The sequence below is a fragment of the Ammospiza nelsoni genome, chromosome 20 (genome assembly GCF_027579445.1).
Source record: "Ammospiza nelsoni isolate bAmmNel1 chromosome 20, bAmmNel1.pri, whole genome shotgun sequence".
Classification (NCBI taxonomy): domain Eukaryota; kingdom Metazoa; phylum Chordata; class Aves; order Passeriformes; family Passerellidae; genus Ammospiza; species Ammospiza nelsoni.
Genome location: NC_080652.1, coordinates 7,402,529 through 7,420,086, shown reverse-complemented (window position 1 = coordinate 7,420,086; position 17,558 = coordinate 7,402,529). Strand labels below are relative to the sequence as shown.

The 17,558-nt window shown below is 49.8% G+C and overlaps 2 protein-coding genes across 3 annotated transcripts in view; one reads left to right on the top strand and one right to left on the bottom strand.

The window, feature by feature from the left end:
* QRFP (pyroglutamylated RFamide peptide) lies at positions 1-384 on the top strand. Its single transcript, XM_059486642.1, has one exon. It carries the CDS (start codon positions 22-24, stop codon positions 382-384), a length of 363 nt encoding a protein of 120 aa, XP_059342625.1. The 5' UTR covers positions 1-21.
* Positions 385-6,963: 6,579 nt separating this feature from the next.
* Positions 6,964-17,558, bottom strand: part of ABL1 (ABL proto-oncogene 1, non-receptor tyrosine kinase) — a 75,582-nt gene continuing 64,987 nt past the window's right edge. For both annotated transcript variants that reach the window (XM_059486529.1, XM_059486530.1), the window contains exons 6-11: positions 17,283-17,460; positions 14,951-15,135; positions 12,706-12,858; positions 11,973-12,062; positions 11,475-11,639; positions 6,964-9,137 (exon numbers count right to left, since the gene is read on the bottom strand). In XM_059486529.1, coding sequence (XP_059342512.1) covers positions 7,438-9,137; positions 11,475-11,639; positions 11,973-12,062; positions 12,706-12,858; positions 14,951-15,135; positions 17,283-17,460 — 2,471 coding nt within the window. In that variant the 3' untranslated portion in view covers positions 6,964-7,437. The remainder of the gene's footprint in view (positions 9,138-11,474; positions 11,640-11,972; positions 12,063-12,705; positions 12,859-14,950; positions 15,136-17,282; positions 17,461-17,558) is intronic.

The window sequence follows — 17,558 nt, the reverse complement described above, 5'->3', positions numbered from 1 at the left end:
CCCTCCCTGTGCTTCCCCCAGATGAGAGCACGCTACTCGCTGTCCTGCCTGTTCCTGCTGAGCCTGGGCGCCTGCTTCCCCCCGGGCGAGCGCTGGGAGCCGGCCCAGCCCGGGGAAGGGGCTCTGCTGGGTCCCGGCTGGCACACGGAGGGCCGGGGTGCCGGCTGGAGGGCAGCCCCGAAGCGGCGGAGGAGCGAGGAGGAGCGGGACGCGCTGCTGAGCATCGCCCGGGAGCTGCTCGGGGCGCGGCCGGGCCGGAGCGGCGGCCCCGAGGCGCTGCCCGCGGGAGGGGAGAAGCGCAGCGGAGCCCTGGGCAACCTGGCGGAGGAACTCACCGGCTACAACAGGAAAAAAGGAGGCTTCACCTTCCGCTTCGGGAGATGAGAGCGTGGACTGCACTCCCCGCCTCCTGCGGGTCACCCCGTCCCGTCCTTCCCCTCATCTCACCTGGGTTTGCGTGGAAAAAAAGGATATTGGGTTTTGCTGCTGGGGGTCACCCCGTCCCGTCCTTCCCCTCATCTCACCTGGGTTTGCGTGGAATAAAAGGATATTGGGTTTTGCTGCTGGGGGTCACCCCGTCCCGTCCTTCCCCTCATCTCACCTGGGTTTGCTTGGAAAAAAGGATATTTAGGGTTTTGCTCCTGTGGGTCACTCTGTCCTGTCATTCTCCTCCATCTCACCTGGGTTTGCTCAGAAAAAAAAAGGATATTTAGGGTTTTGCTGCTGGGGGTGCCTTGGGAAGGGGGGGATTCTGTGTTTGCTCTGCTCCCAGATCTGCTCTAGATCTCCCATCCCTGTTCCCGACCCATGCAATGGAAGAAGAGGAGGGGAAATCACCAAATCCCTTCCCTCATCACACAGAGCTTCTGCTGGGGCACAGGGAAAGGGGCTGTGTGACAGCTGGGTCTCCAGTGCTGGCAGAGAACAGGGGTGGCACAATGGGATGGGCAGAGCAGGGTGGCACAATGGGATGGGCAGAGCAGGGAGGCACACGGGCATGGGCAGAGCAGGGTGGCACAATGGGATGGACAGAGCAGGGAGGCACACGGGCATGGACAGAGCAGGGATGGCACAATGGGATGGGCAGAGCAGGGTGGCACATGGGCATGGGCAGAGCAGGGTGGCACAATGGGATGGGCAGTGCCAGCAGGGCCAGGCAGCAGGGCTGGAGGGTTGCAGCAGGATGCTGTGGCGCTGATAGTCCCCAGGGACTGTTTGTAGTCCAGGGCCAGCATCAGGGAGGAGAGGGTCCCTCAGAGCTCTCCACCGAGCTGCTGCTCTCCTGCCTATTAAGGGAAAGTCCCTTCGGCAGCAAATTCTGCTTAGTGTCAAGATGCCTCTCACACGAGGCAGCTCCTGCCTGCAAAACCAGGGCAGAGCAGCAGGGTTCGAGAAAATCTTGTCCTTAGCAACCCCTGGAGTGAGCACAGAACCCTGCCCTGGCACCACCAGCCCCGGCACAGCCCCACAGCCCTGCCCATGCCCCACACCAGGGTGAGATTGTGATGCCTGACCTTCGATGTCCTTGTCACCACCCAGCTCCTCAGGCAGCCTGGCCCTTCCCAAAGCCTTCCTGGCCTACTCACCACCTAACCCAGCTGGAGCTACTGCAGAAGGACTGAAACAAAACTTCTGACCACTGAGAGGTGCTCAGTGTCACTGGTGCTCCAGCCACCATCAGTGCAGCTTTGGGGACCATCAGCCCCAAAAGTCAGCACAGGAAGAGCCCAAGCCACCGCCTTCCCCTCTTTTGGGCAGATTTAGCTGTGCCAATCCCAGTGTTTTCTCTGTGCCTGCCAGAGGTAGCAGCAATCAGAGCTCTAACTACCTGCTGCAGGCACTAACAGCAACTCACACACTGAGCCACGGCTGATATTTCATTGCAGGCACAGAAACGAGCCTGGAGATGATTTGCAAGCTCTGAATTGCACCCTCAAAAATCAGAGACCGTGGCAGGACTTGGTTGGGGGAGTAAAAAGATTAAAAAAAAAAAACCTAAATCAGGCTGCAAGAGGTGCATTGTAATACCCATCAGGCACACAGAGCACTTAATGCAGTGCTGCGTGAGCCCTTCTGGCAGCAGAGCAGCGGCTGGGGCTGAATGGAGGGGGAACAATCGTGGGGCAGCAGGAGCAGGGAGCAGTGGAGGCCAGGACAGGCTCACCCAGGTCTGAGGGACACGGACAGTGCCGGGTTTGCCCTCAGGTGAGGATGGTGATGGCTCTGAAGGTGAGGATGGGCATTTCCTCCCCTGCAGCCCCGAGCATCGCGCACTGGGGAGCACAGCAGGTTCACCCACGGCACTGAGCCCGCACAGACCCGCAGCCCAGGGCTCTCCATCCCATCTCCATCCCTGCATCCCTCCCAGTCCCGCCCCGGTTTGGATCGGGCCGGCGGCGCCGCCTCACGGAGCTGTATCGATGTTTCCATGGCAACCACTTCCCCCTGCCCCTCTCCCTTTTGAGTGTTCAAACCATCAATAAACACGCACTGATCAATTTTACCCTGCGCTGGAGCCGGGGGGAGGGAGCCAAGGGAGGAAGGGGAAGAGTTTTGGTGTAGCTCAGGGTTAGTGAGGGCTGGTAAATCCCCGGCTTTGCTGTGATGGATCTTTGCAGGGGAAAGCGGCACTGACTGCTGCGGGAAGGGAAAGGGAACCTGCTGGGCAATGCTGTGGCTGCGGGGATGCCTGGGCTCCTGCACTCCAGTCCCGGAGAGGAACAGGCTCAGAACAGCCTCATAAAAGCTCTCACACAACGAGGCTTTGATTGATGTGCAATAACCTCGGTAGAACTCACTGAAAATTGGAGCACTTACCTGGCAGGTGGGACGGAGTTGGGCTCAGCCCTCACGCCCCAGGGCTCCTTGATGGGCAGCTTGGTGCCAGCAGGGCATTGCCATCACCCTCCTCACGCTCTGCCAGGCTGTGCCATGGGGCAGATGAGGGGCCATGGCATCCCTGAACTGCCCTGAGACACCTCGGCGTGCCCGGGAAGAGGCAGCATTCCAGCATTCCAGGCTCTTGGTTGCTGCTCCTTGGTGCTTATTGCTGGGGAGGGGAGGTAAAAGTGAATGGAAAATAACTGCCTGGAGCCTGGGGGTGTAGCTGGGAGGAAGGAGGGGGGAACATGCCAGGAACGACCCCTGAGGGGCTGAACGCCCACCCTGCACACATCATCTCCCACAGGAAGCCGCACCCCTGCCCAGATCCTCTGCTATCCTCATGGGGAGCAGCTCCTGAGGGACACCCAGACCCTGAACATCCCTGAGAGGTGGAGAGCTCAGAACCCACCTACCCACAGGGAGCTGCATCAAACAGGCTCTGGATTCCTCTACAGGTGGGCAGAGACAGCCCTGCAGGCATTGCCACAGCTGGGACTGCCCATGAAGTGCCACATTAACCTTCCCTGCCTTCACAGCCCCTGGCTCTAACCTGGCCTCTGCTCCACTCCCATGGGCTGCCCCTCACTGTTCCCCCAGCCCTGGCAGAGCTGCACACACACACAACAGGAACAGCAAACCTCAAACCCAAAGGATCCTCTGCAGAGAAGAGCCTGGGTTAATTGCATCCCGGGGACTCTGGGTATCACAACTGGGCCATGCAGGCTGCAGGAGCACAGGTGGGACCTTTACAGCAAAGTAGATGCCAGCACAAACACAGAACCCTCAACAAGGGGGGGTTGCTGGGCAAACGTGCAGCACAGCCTGGTTTGCAGGTCAGCTCTCTGCTGAGCTGGATCTGCCAGGGAGGACAGCCCTGAGCCCAGGCTCAGCACTGGGGTAACTGAGGGCTGTTCTCACCCACACTTCAGGGGCATTGGCACTGCCAGGGCACCAGGACTGACCAGGAATTGACCATGGAGCATCATTCCCTGCAGCCCACCCAGGCCAGGTCTCACCCTTGGCCAAGGAGTGCCCCACTCTGCTGCCAGCTGCTTTTAGTGCACAGGTGATGACAGGAACCCTCTCCTCAGAGCTGACACTGTACTCAGGTCTATTTTCCTCTATTTCCAATTGTGGAAGGATGGATTTCAGCCAAGCGAGAGGCTGTGGCTGTCCCTGACCATCCTGGGGGACAGGCACACCTGGAAACACCACTGGCCCAGCCAGCCTGACCATGAAAACATGGGATTTGCAAGAAAAATACTGAGCATAAATCACTGACATTTTACATCTCGTGACAAGCAACTTCCCAACAAAAAGCAAGACGACATTAAATGAAAACTTAAAAGAGTGAACATTGTAATTTCAAAGACACGAAAACCAAAACAAAACCACAAACACAGCTATTTTTCCCCCAGAGCACTCTCACTTTCAAGCTCAATAGCCTTGAAAATTGGAGCAATCAAACTGTTAAATGCATCGATCTGTTAAATCAACTCCTACTGTACTCAGCTAAATTTAGCCTTTAATCCCCCCTCTCTCACTCCCAACACCAAAGATCCAGGGGCTTTCCCCAGCCAGGTCAAGCAGCCCCTGCCTTCCCACCACACCACAGAGCAGTCCCTAAGCCAGCAGGGATGGAAATCACCAGCAGTGACAGCATTTAGGGGCAGGTGAAGCTTCTGCATCAGCCCACAGCTACCCACCATATCCAAGTTTGGACACTGAATTTTGCCAGGGTGTTGGTCACAATCCCACCCAGAACTCCCTGAGTGCTGCAGACCCCTCTGTTGTGCCTCTGCCTTGCCAAGTGCAGGCCATTAATTTTCTTTATATTCACCAGTGCATCCTCCTGCTTCACCTTCTTCAGCCTCAGCAGCAGCAGCCCAAGGTTTCCCCTCAGCCTTGTTCCCCTTCAGCCAGGACCCACAGATTTCACCAGGGACTTACTGAGGGGATAAGGAATGCAAAGAACTGGGTTACAGCCCTAAAACATCACTGTGGAACTGTGGGACACCACACACTGTCACCTGCCCTTGTTTTCCTCTCATCCTTTTTTAGTCTTGAGCATCTTCATTAATCAAAGCAGAGGCTGATTTTAGAGGCTGCTCAGTGCCTGGAAATGTCCCTCCCCCGAGGTTTGCTGGAAAGGCTGAAGGGAAACAGAAAATAAGAATGGGCAAGCAGAAATGAGGGAGGGAACTGCATGAGGACAGAAACTCATGGGTCATTTCAGAGCAGAGGAGGAGGAAGAGGAAAACACATCAGCAGCTGAATTATACAGAATACAAACCATTAACAGAAGAAAAGTTTAGCCAAATCTCTGATATAAATCTCCTTGAAGATAACAGAAAGTCTTTGATTTAGAAGAGGTGATGACACAGTCTTACTCTGTGTATCTCTTTTCTCTCCTGCTTTTCAGAGCCAGATCAAAGAACATGGGAAGGGGCTGCTGCCCTGGCTCTGCCCACCCCACTGTGCTGAAGGGTCACAGTGAACCCAAACAAGAAACTCCTGGGTTTGGATGAGTCTAAGGGGAGTCAGCTGGGTTGGAAAAGCCTCACTTACAGACAAACACCAGTTTTCCTCAACATTGATTTATTTTTAAATATACTACGCAAGAGAGACTGGAATAAAAAACAAATCAAAAAAATGGAAACAGAGAAAGAGAGAAGAATTGGAAGTCATGTACAGAAACAATCTGTACTGGACTAAATTAAAGGGGAAACGACCCCCTGAAGTATCACAGAGATGAAGGACAGAGATATTTACACACTGTAAAAAAGACGAGTCTACAAAAGTGTGTAATAACGAGATACAAATGTATAATATAGTGGCACAATATGTTATCAAAGTAAAAACAGTACCTCCAGGAAAGAGACAATTCAAGGGTTGGGGTTTTTCTTACACTTTTAAAGGCAGCCTGTGGTAGAAGTGTGTATTTTCTTTTGAACATTTGTCACATGTTAAGTCATGGCTGTTTGTGAGGGCGAGAAGTGGCATGAACATACATGAGTGAACTACTAGAAATCATATACAAAACAAACAGTTCCAAAGAGAACAGCATAAAATACAATTGAAGGCAATTAGTGTTTAAGATACACAAGAGGGGTCACGAGTTACAGGGGAACAGAAAATGGGAAATGTGTTTTTTCTCATGTTTGGAACTGTTAAGAGGAGTTAAATTGCACTGTTAATAGCCCTAAACCTTGTTCTTTCACTATTGTCACCAGTCACAATTAGTTCCCAGCATTAATTGGGAAGGTCACAGGACCTTGGTAAGGAAGGCCTGGAGTCCTGCTGTCAGCATGTTGTTTTCATGGCAGTTTTCTGGGGAGATGCACCCCAGGGAAGGGTCTGCAGTCTCACAGATCCTTGTTTGATGCTGGATGGAACCAGGCTGGCATGAGGGTGGGAATGCTTTCAACCCCAGAGCACTGGAGCTCCTGCCAGGGGGTTCCAGGGGCACAGAAAGGGAGACACCACAGCCGCCCAAAGCTCTGCAGGAGGGCAGGCTCCATCTCCCTTCACTAAACAAACAGCTGGAAATTCAATGGAGGCACAGCCCAGCAGCTCTCACCCACTGAGAGGAGCAGGCTCAGCCAGAACAGCAGCTGCAGGCACAGCTGGATGGGGATGGCTCACCCTGAGCCATCTCCTCCCTCTGCCACCCTCCCACCTCCCCAAGCTCTGTGACCCCACCCCAAAGACCAGCCCTGTTAGTGTCAGCCATCACCAGTGCCACATCCTCCTCCTGACCTTCTCCAGGCCTGTTCTGCTGCCCAGGGAGAGCCACAAACAGGCTCCAGGGCTGGGACACCAGCGGGTGCTGCCTCCAACACTGTGAGCCCAAGCAATCCACTGGAGCTCAACAACACTGAGAAACTACTGAAAACACAGAAACCAAGGGGAGCAGGTGCAATCAGAGGAAGAATTTGGGCAATCATCACTTGTAGCATTCTGTCATTAAAAAAACCTTACATTAATAATTTTCCCCCCTTCCCTCCCAAGCACCAAATCTGTTGCATTAGTGTCAGGCAAATGTCAGACTTGGGCAAGGAGCACGTGCTGGGCAAACTCTCCCAAGAAATGCAATGGGTATATTGTTATCCAAACACTCATCCTCATGTACAGGGGGGCAGAAGGAGGGGACAAAAATGCAGTACAAAGTCCTCCTGAGGAGGATGTCATCTCAGTGTCCATCAGTCTGGCTTCAGCCTCAACTGTCTGTCCAGAACAATAAAATATTAATAAAAAGGCATGGTGTGACATCAGCATTTAGACTTGTAGTCCACAAGGCAAGAACTCCACAGATAAGACGATTACAAGTATATGAAACACAGGGAATGTGGGTTCAGAGGGTGGGAAGTGCCTCCTGAACACAGCCCTGTCCTTTGGAGCTGGGGTGTCCATTCACAGTCTGCATCCTTGGCACAGCCCTAACCCCAACACCCCTCTCCTTTGTCAGTCCACACCTTACTCTCTCCACAGCTGGCTTTGGCCCATTGTGATTGATTGATTGATTCATGGTTTGTTTTCCAGCCTGGTTTCTTGCTACCTCTGGACGATGTCGCTGATTTCTTTCACGGAGCTGAGCAGTTTGCTGAAGTCCTGGGTGGCAGCGGGGCCGCCGCCAGCGCTCGCGGGGCAGATCTGCAGCTCCCTCAGGTTGTTCTCCAGCTTATTGATGGCCTCCCGAAAGGCAAACTTGTTCCTCATCTGCTGGATGGAGTCCACGTAGCTCACGCAGAAGGTGTAGAGGTTCTTGCCAGCCTCCAGGACGGCGCTGTGGCTGGCCATCTGCTCCGAGTTCTTGCTGATGGCGAGCCGCAGTGCCTCGGTGCTCTCCAGCACCACCCCTTTGGTGATGGTGCCGCTGGCAATCCTCTCCGGGGGCTGCCGGGTCTTCCTCAGCGAGACCCTGGTGGATATGAGGGGGATGAAGGCTGTGGATGACGGCTGGTCCCCGCCTGGGGCCGAGGGGATGGATGAGGAGGAGGCAGCTGGGGTTGCTGTGCTCAGCAGCAGCTTTGTAGAGGATTGTGGCTTTGGTACCGAGGGGATCCCCAGCTTTTTCACACCTTCCCCTGACTGGTTTGGCTTGACAGCATCACTGCCTGCAGCCTCTCCAACCTGAGTCAACTGTTTGGATTTCGGCCCAGACACCACATCTGCTGCTGCTTCATGGCTGGGACTGTGAGAAACCTTCCCAGGCTTGGCAATGGAGGATGAAGACAGTGGGAGAGGAGGGGCTGGTTTCAGCTTCGATAACTTCCCTTTGTCCTTCCCTGCCGACTCCGAGGGCTGCTTGAGCCTCCTCAGGCGTGGCTCCTCAGAGGAAGCTTTGCTTGCCCCCACGAACCCAGCAGGGTTGGGTTTGGCAGCAGAACCTTGGTCCATCATCACAGTGGTACCTAAGGCACTGGATTTGACTCCATCATCCTTGTGGAGCCCGCTGGAGGAAGGAGGAGCAGCAGGCTGCCTACGGCCAAGTTTTGGTGTCAGGGTGGGAGGGCTGGAGCCAGGGCTGGACTCTGCATCTTTGAACACATCATCAGCAGTCTCTTCATTCTTCTTAAGCAGCCGTGGAGGAGGGGTCACTGTTCCCCTGACAGCAATTTCAGCCTTGGTCTCGTTCGCCCGTTTCCGAGGCAGCGCCGGCTTCTCACTCTTGTGCCCCCCGAAAGTGGAGGAATCAAACTGGCGTCCCGTGGACTGCAGATCCCGAGGCAGAGTCACAGATTTCCACTCTGTGTCCTTGGCTCCATGGGGCACACAGGAGGCTGAGCAGGACCTCAAGAAACGCTTGCTGGAGTTGGAACTGCTCTCCTCCTCAGCAGCCACCCCTCGGCTGCTGCTCATTGTGCTGGACTTCTTCCGTAGGTGGGGAGATAAGAACCCAGAGTTGCCAGCCACGACCCCGTTGGTGACACCAGCCCCATTGCTGGGGCTCTGGAACTTGGAGGGCTCAGCTGTGTCTGCAGGGGGGGCAATGAAAGCTCCATTTCCAGCATCCCTGCTCTCCTCCTCCCCGCCTGCCCTGCGCTCCGAGTGTCCGTCCATCTCCCTGAAGGAGCTGCTCCTTTTTGGAGGGGTGGGGGCAGTTTTCTTCTTCTTCTTGATCAGGGCACTGAAGAGGTTGTGCTTTTTGTCTTTTGGGAGCAGCCGCTCATCTTCATTCAAACTGCTCTCCAGGGCCACCCTCTCCTTCCGTGGGAGCAAGGGGGAAACAGCAGGTTCATGATCCAGGAGGTCTGCAAGGGAAAAGGGAAGTTTTCTCAGCAGTGCTCAAAGAGCCAGAATAACCCATTTTCCTACAGGATCCAACCAGTGCAGCACCTCCAAAAGGTGCAGGTTCTCTAAACAGACACAATTTCAGAGCAGAAATAAATCAAGTGCAGCCACACTCAAGCCTAGACTGAACATGGTCCATGATTCTGCATCCATTCATTCCTGAGGTGGCTGCCAAACTACTTTCCCTGTGGGGGTTTCTGACTGGAAGAGTGACATACAAACACTACATGTTTGTGTTCAGATTCCCCTCCTCACATCTGGAGATTTGTCTAAACTTCACACTGTGAAGAAGATAAATAGGAAGAAGCCTTTGCTTTAGTCCCTGTGCAATTGCTGTCTTTTGAATCGCTGACCCTCTGAATTAATAAGGCACCTCCGTAACCCACCTCCATCCCCAGGCTCCTCGTTCATTTTCCTGATGTCATCCTTTGTGGAGAATGGAAAGGACTGTTTCATGAGCAGAAATGGAGATCAAGCTATGACACTTCAGGTCGTAGCACAGTGAAGATGCTCAGCTTTGTACAGCAACAGAGAAAAGGGGCAGTGCCAGCCTCCTCCAGCAGCGCTGCTGCAGAGGGAAGCCAGGGGGTGACCCTCTCTCCACTTACAAGCAGTACTTAAAAATGAATAATGGTTTATAATAAATTCATAGAGAGTCCTGAAGGTCTCTGTGCTTGACTGACAGAGGGGCTCGTTCCCAGGCCAGGCACTCCAATGGCATTCTAATCCAAAGCAGCAATGCCTGCAGGGCAGCATATACATTTACAGCTTGACTAGGCAGCAAGAAGGGAGATGAAGCAGAGTCATAAGGAAGGATGCTTCTTAGTCACAAACTGGTGATCATCATGCTATGGGTAGGATTTTGGCTGAGGAATGGATTTTGGTTGAGGGGAGAGAATTTGAAAAGAAAATATTTGCGCAGTTTGAGAGGACAACATGTTTTGCACAGGAACACTGCAGTTGCACCATTCCCATGGGATTCAGGGGGACATGGACAGCCAGAAGAGCCAGACCATGGTTCTACTGAGTACAGACACAGTAGAGGTGCAGAAATCCAGAGAAAACTAGCAGCTAGCACTAAGGATCAGCTTCCAGCTGCTGGACTTGCTATGGAAACACTGACAATTGGAAGGGAAACTGCAATAAAACTTTATTGTGAAAAAATTTCTTCCACAGTAAAGAATTAAATGATTCCCAGCATAATGTTAAAATCATATTATGCCTGCTGTACTTTAATTTCTCAAAGCTCTCAAGTATTTAAATGAAATTATTTTAACTTCAAAAGCTTGTAATAATAGGCAATTATATTTCCTATATATGGTAAATAACCTTCCTGCCTGAGTCACTGATATTTTCTTTTTCCATCATTTAAAATCCCCTTTTTCCCTCCCCTCTGCCCAGATGTACTTTGGTCACTGACACATGTACCACTGGGTGAATCTGACATTACACAAAAGAGGTCAGTCTCATGAATGGTCAGAAGAGGCAGCCTCAACAAGAGCTGCAAAAAACCCCACTGCATTTCATTTTACATTCTTGTTTTTCCAGCACAGAGCTAGACACAAATCTCCTGTACTCATTCAGCCTTTTACCACTGCTTTTATTACCTCGGAATGGAAGGTAAGTGCCTGAAAAAACTGATTGGAAGTTTAATTTTATGGAAGAGTCTGTAAATACCTCTTTGTCCCTCGCTGAAATTATATTTGGTGCCTGCCAAGAGTAATACACTTCTGTGCTGCAAGCACAAATCTGGTAGGATGGAACAGTGAAGAAACCTCCCTTATGGGGCTTGCTAAACCCAAGCTATCACCCTGCTTTAAATTATGCAGTGTGGTAGTGTAAAGTGGCTTGAACACAGCAGATTACCCAGCACTGAGATGCAGTGGGAGATCCCACTGATAGCTCCTGCCAGGGAATGGGAAGAGAATATGATCAGAGAGCTCTGTGCTCAGGCTCTGGTCTTTGGGGAGCTGCAGGCAACAGCCATTAAGTTAAAAGAACTCCAAGGGCTTCTCTAAGCAACAGCAGGGAGATCACCAGTCCCTCAGCCAGTTAAGGATTCACACTCCCAGCTGCTGTGTGTATCTGGCTCCAGAATTAACAGCCCACCTTTGCAAAAACTAATAAAAGGAGTTCTGGACCCAGGACAGCAAACTCAGCAGCCTGTCACCCAGAAACACAGCGAGATGGCACCTGTGATTAGGCATAGCTTTGCCTACGTGAGGGCCTGCAGCTAGATGTGCATTTTGTTTCCCCCTGTATTTCCTGAAGGAATAATGACTTTAATTAAAACCTACCACATTCCCCCTGGCCTCGAGCATGAGCAGTCTCCAAGCCCTCGTTGGCATCTTTGCTTTCTGCAGCTCTCCTCGATGTTCGCGTTTTGGTTGGCAACTCTGGGGCTTGCAGGAAATTGCTCACTACACTCCTCATGCCCTTCTTTCCCAGCTCCTTCTCCACCTCTGCAAGCCACAGAAGAAAAACAAGCACTGCAATGAACTGGAGATAAAAAACTATTGCTCTGTTTAGAATTAATAGCACAAAAGAAAAGCGGACAACACAAAACGGGGGTTCCTTGGGCTAGTTCAGACATTTGGCCCCTTTAAAATGAGATGGTTGCCCAGAAAAAATACCCATGTAAACAAATAACTGCTTTCCACATCATTTACACCAGGTAGTAGAACACAGGACTGAGTTTCACTGCAAAGCAGTCTATGAATAACAGCAGAGTTAAGGATGCAGTCAGCCCTGACCTCACCCCTGGTACTGCTGGTCCAGCAGGGACCCAGACCTACCATCAGATATGCTGGATTCCTGAAACATCGTCTCAAAGGCCTGATGGATCTCAGCAAAGGATGGTCTATCAGAGGGACTCCACTGCCAGCCTGAAAAAAAGCACAGCACCACTCAAATCTTCCCTCCAGCAGCAGACACTCACTCAGTGCCCTGCACCAACAGGAGCCAGAAATCACAGTTCCCTTCCAATACACTGAGATAAAATACTGACATGAAAATGTGATTTACAGGGTGCTGAGTGTCTGCAACCACTTTGGCTCAGTGACAGCTGCAGACACCCAGCACTCCCTAAATCAGGTTTTGGTGTCAGTGTGTGACAGTAGGTGCTGAGCACTGCTGGGGGAAAGTGCAGGGCACTGAGTCACGTACCAAAAGGCCACAGTGAAGAGTCACAGTCTGTCCTGCAAGAAGCCAAATGAAGCTCCTGCTTCATCCCTGGAGCACAAGCTTTTCTTTAAGTTGTCAGGAAAAAGGAGACAAAGGAAGCATTGAGCTCCACAACAAATCTCCTCTCTGGGCCTGTGGGCTCCCAGCAGAGATGAACAGCTGGTTTCATAGCATGTTCATCCTCAAGAGAAAGCAGTTTTAACCAAACACTTCCACACAGCACTGCACCTTCCCTGATACTGGCAGGGGATTCTCATGCTTTGTGGTACACAGTCAGACCCCTGCACTTTTATTGCACCCTTGCAGAGGTAAAAAGCAGCATCTGCAGGGCTAAGAAACACTTACATGCTCTCATGAGCTCATAAACTTTCTCAGGACAGCCTTCAGGACGCTCCATACGATAGTCCTTCTCCAACAGCTCATAGACTTGAGACAGGTCAATCCCAGGGTAAGGGGACATACCATAGGTTGCAATTTCCCACAGCAGAACACCAAAGGCTGCGGTAGAGAACAAGAGAGAAGAAAAAAAAAAAAAAAAAAACAGAGGAAAAAAATCAATAAGCTTTGTTTTCATCTTGAATTTGAGAGGATGTTTAGTGGGAGTAGTCACTAAACAGTGTTGCACACTTAGACCAGCCCTGGGTGGCTCAGATCCCATGCTCAGCAGCAGCTTAAATGTTAAAGAAGCGTAACAAGACTCTCCATCAGCACAGACAAGTCTCCTGCGATATGACAGGGTAGAATTAGACTAATTTTCAATGTATCAGTTGTCTCCAACCTGAACGCCTTGAGATCCTTCAAGTCCTATTAGAGGCACAATTAAGAGACTTCACAGTGGATTAGCTGAAACTGCTTCACTGCTGCACTGCAGTCGCTCCCTCAGTGTGACAGCTCCTCTCATTTGCAACCTCTCCCTGGAGGACTCGCACATTTTAATAGCTCAGTGTTTTTGGGGTGCCCTTGTTTAGCTGCAGTGTGGTCTGGAAGGGGAATTTGGGAGGCAGCAGTGAGTGGAAAGTTTGAGCAGCTGCTACCAACGAGATACGGTGAGGGTGAGACATTTTGGGCCCAGGGAAAGCTGAATAGGAAAAGGGAGAGCACAAAAAGGGTCTTGGAACAGGCATTCAAGTGGCAGCAGTCAGTGGGGATGCAGGTCAGCAGCGGGGTCAGGCAGCTAACCCAGGAGTCAGGCACACAGAATAAACCCAACACCAGTTCAACAACCTGCATGTAATTAGTTCAGTCACCCTATTCTGTTCTTAACCTGAAGAGAAAGCGATTACAATTCTGCATAAGTAAGGAAATCACATCACATTACATGGCAATGCCACCAAGGGCAATTTACATTAGACATTGCTGTGCACAATTTTCTTTGATTGCTGTCTTGAGGCAGTGAGGTGAAAACATCTAAACCCTGGCGTGCCCAGCAGCAGCCCTGGCCTCTGGGGACAGCTGATCTCTGATGAGATCCCAAAGTCCACTGCCCCAGCTCTGCTCCCTGAGGTTACATTAACCCTCAATAAAGATACCCCATATTCCTTTGGGATCTATCCTCACCAAAATACTCTGTTATTGAAAGGCACCACAGCAGTACAGCAAAATCCTAAGACTGTGGCAGACACTCAGCAGCCAACAACACATGGAAACCCAAGGCAGAAGAAACATCTTGATCAGCAATCACATACTCCTTTGGGGGCTGCTTTGGCTTTTCCTCCTCCATCTAGGAAATATTTTACACATCACCCATCCACCTAAAAGTTTCTTCAACATAAAACCTTTCTCTGCACATTTTCACCCAAACTGCAGAAAACTTCATCTCTGCTTCACTACTGTCTGTTGGTTTATTCATAGAAGATGCTCAGGATATCATTTTCCAAGTGCCTTTGGGACCACATTCCACAAACCTCTATCTCATGTCACTGGGCACTTTTGAGAATTTGACCAACAGCTATTGCAGAGATATAAAGCCCAAAGAAGTGTACTGATAAAAGTACAATGAGATTTTCTGTGGTCAGATTTGATACAATATAGCTCAATTTAGCTAAGTCTACTCTTATCACCAGCACTTCAGGGCTCTTCAATACCCATTTGTCATCAAATTTTCCCTCTGCTTCTCCTCATCTCATTCCAAAGATTATTCCTTTAAAATGTAGAAAGACAAGCTTGGAGCTATCACTAGACAGATACACACATAATTATTTTTTTAACATAAAGGACTAAAGAATCTGGTTCATTTTAAGTAGTTAGAAAGTTTTTGGCTATATAATAATGTATCACTTCATAATCCTGTGCCAGAACCCCATCAAGGCAGTAGCACTGGTGCACTTCAGCCCCATTTCTACATTTCTATAAACACTACAGTACCCTTTACTTTTCATATTTGCTAACTCAAATATATATAATCAGGTGTGCATTCTCTGCTGAGACTGCCTAAGCAGAGATCAGTTCCTGCACTCTGATAAGCTCACAGAACAACGTTGCCCAAACCAGGGAACTTGCTGCTCCCTCCTGAAATGTTCCAAACAACCTCACTTCCCAGCCCTGGAAAAAACCACTATCATCTGCATTAATTTCCCATGCAAATTCTTACCCCAGACATCGGATTTGATGGAGAACTTGTTGTAGGCCAGGCTTTCTGGTGCAGTCCACTTGATGGGGAATTTTGCTCCAGCGTGGGCCGTGTAGGTGTCACCCGTCATTAACCTGCTCAGGCCAAAGTCTGCCACCTTCACCAAGTGGTTCTCCCCTACAAGGCAGTTCCTGGCAGCAAGGTCCCTAAAAAGAAGAGGCAAAAATAGGCAATGAGAATTCTTTACCATCTCACTTTTAGCAATGGCAAGGCAGCCTGCTGTTCCCAAAGAAACCTGGGCCTGTGTGATTATTTTGATCCAAATATTACACAGAAATTCTGGAGTTACATGCACACACACAAGAGGGAAAGTTATTTTCCATTCCCCCTTCGTAAGACTGTCATCCCAATTTTTTTTTTTTCTTCTAATTTGAAGTGAGAGCTTCAAGAAGCCCCCTCACTTTCAATAAAAGCTGCCACCCTCAGGATAAAAATATTTCAAAGAAATGTCAGTGCTCAAGTTATCAATAGCTGGGGATGAGCACTGAATAAACTGAGTTTCAATTCCTCACTTCTTGCCCACCTCTGTAGCACTTCAGTCACCCCAGCCTTTCTCCAAAACTCCTTTTCCAGTCCTTGCTTAAGGACCAGGATGAGTTCCTAGTCCTGTTCTTTCTCCTCCCAGGTGTACCACCTTTCACAACACAACTTGTTCACAACCAGCACTTGGCCTTTGCAAACCTGCTGGAGCCTCTGTTATCAGTGCTGGCATTTTCAAAGGACTGGGCAAAAAGCAGATTTAACTTTTTCTCTGTATTTTTTTCCACCACTGGCCCCGCCCAGGCAGGTGAGAGATGTGCACATTGCATTTTCCACTTCTCTGGTTTGTACATGCTGTTTGCATCCTTGGAAATGCTTCAGGACGATAAAAATGTAAAGCACAGAACTACATTTCTCCTAATACTAGGTTTTGTTAAAAACACTTTTCCAGATTATGTCACATTGAACTAAAAATTGATTGTACCAGGAAGCTCCTGTGAGATCTTTAGATATGAGGCAGACACTGCTGTTTCTGTTGCTTGCTCTTCTCAACTGGAATAAATTAAAAGCCAAAAAAAAGCACATCTTACTGGATGCCCATTTAAATTTCACAGTGTTTTTGAATGTACCTTCTTATCAATGCTGATTACTACAATGTGTATCCAAATAAAAGCTCCTCTCCATAATCAAATTCCTCCTCCTTCCTGATTCATTAAATGAGGTCAGAGCACAGCATTTGAATCCATGGATGTGAATTGTGACAACACTCTTCAAATAATTGGGTAGGTGGTTATGGGGGTGGCTGATAAGGAAAAAAGCTACTATTTATTTTAGATAAATGGGTCATCAGAAGTAAGAGGAAATGAAATGAATGGCAGAGAAGACAAATGAGATTCACACAAAGGAGTTTGTAAAGTTTACTTCCTGCGGGCTGAAGGGACAAAATCCTTTCAACAGAGCAAATCAAAGGCTGGAAATTTTAATTGGCAGCATCACTGTTCAATTTATTGACTGATAGCAGCATTTAACCAGGCCTTTCAAGCAGCAAAGGCAACTCATGGCTTAGAAGAGCACCTAGAACTTTACACACCATCTTCATATTTGTCTGTATTAAAAAACCCACGTGCTAATTCCATATTCCAGTTAATTGGGCAGGAAAGGTCACACTACAACACTGAGAGCATCTTGTACAAAGCTCAGGCACTCGGAGCCCTGGTGCAGGATGTGTCATTACATTGCCAGGAGCCCATTTCTGCAGACAAGGAACGCAAAGCTCCAGCCATAATTGCAGCACACTTTAAAGGTCAGAGTCCCTGAGACTTTTAAGACAGTAGAAATGCTTATTAAAGTGAATACACAATCTGGACAATAGCATGGAACAATCCCTGCGGTGGAAAACAAAGTGAACCAAACAAGAAAGAACAGAGGCTGGGGCGGTGCTGGGAGGGTGATTCTGCTGTGGGGACCTGCACACATCCAGCATCACCAACTGCAGCTGGTTTGAAAGGCTGTTAGAAACAAGTAAATGCCTTATCTGGTCCATTAAAAGTCCATTACTTTGAGCTTAAATTCACATTTCAGGCCTTGCCCAAAACATATAAGTACTGATGTGTCTTTCACCTGCATCTGCTTCAAAGGCAAGAGAAAAACCCAGAGAGAAAACTCATCCTTTGGGCAGGTTAATACTGTGCCAGATTTGCACTAGTGTGTTAAATATATGACACCAATCAATGCTGTGACAGACTGAAAGGGAGGAAAATACATCAAGATTGTTCTGTGCTCAACATTCAAGGGTGCTCACTGTCCTCCCTACCTGTGGATGAAGTTTTTCTTCTCCAGGTACTCCATGGCTGAGGAGATCTGAGTTGCCATGTACAGCAGCACCACAGCATTCACCTCCTGCCTGTTACACTCCCTCAGGTAATCCAGCAGGTTCCCATATGTCATGAACTCTGTGATGATGTAGAAAGGAGGTTCCCGTGTGCACACCCCTGGGGAACAACGTGAAGTTGACAGTGAATGCTGGAGAATATCAGTGAATCTTCAGGTTTCATCCTCAAAGGCAATTTGTACCTCCAGAAGGCAGAAG

Excerpts from the sequence above, each read along its gene's own strand:
- QRFP (XM_059486642.1), top strand. The coding sequence starts at position 22 with ATGAGAGCACGCTACTCGCTGTCCTGCCTGTTCCTGCTGAGCCTGGGC.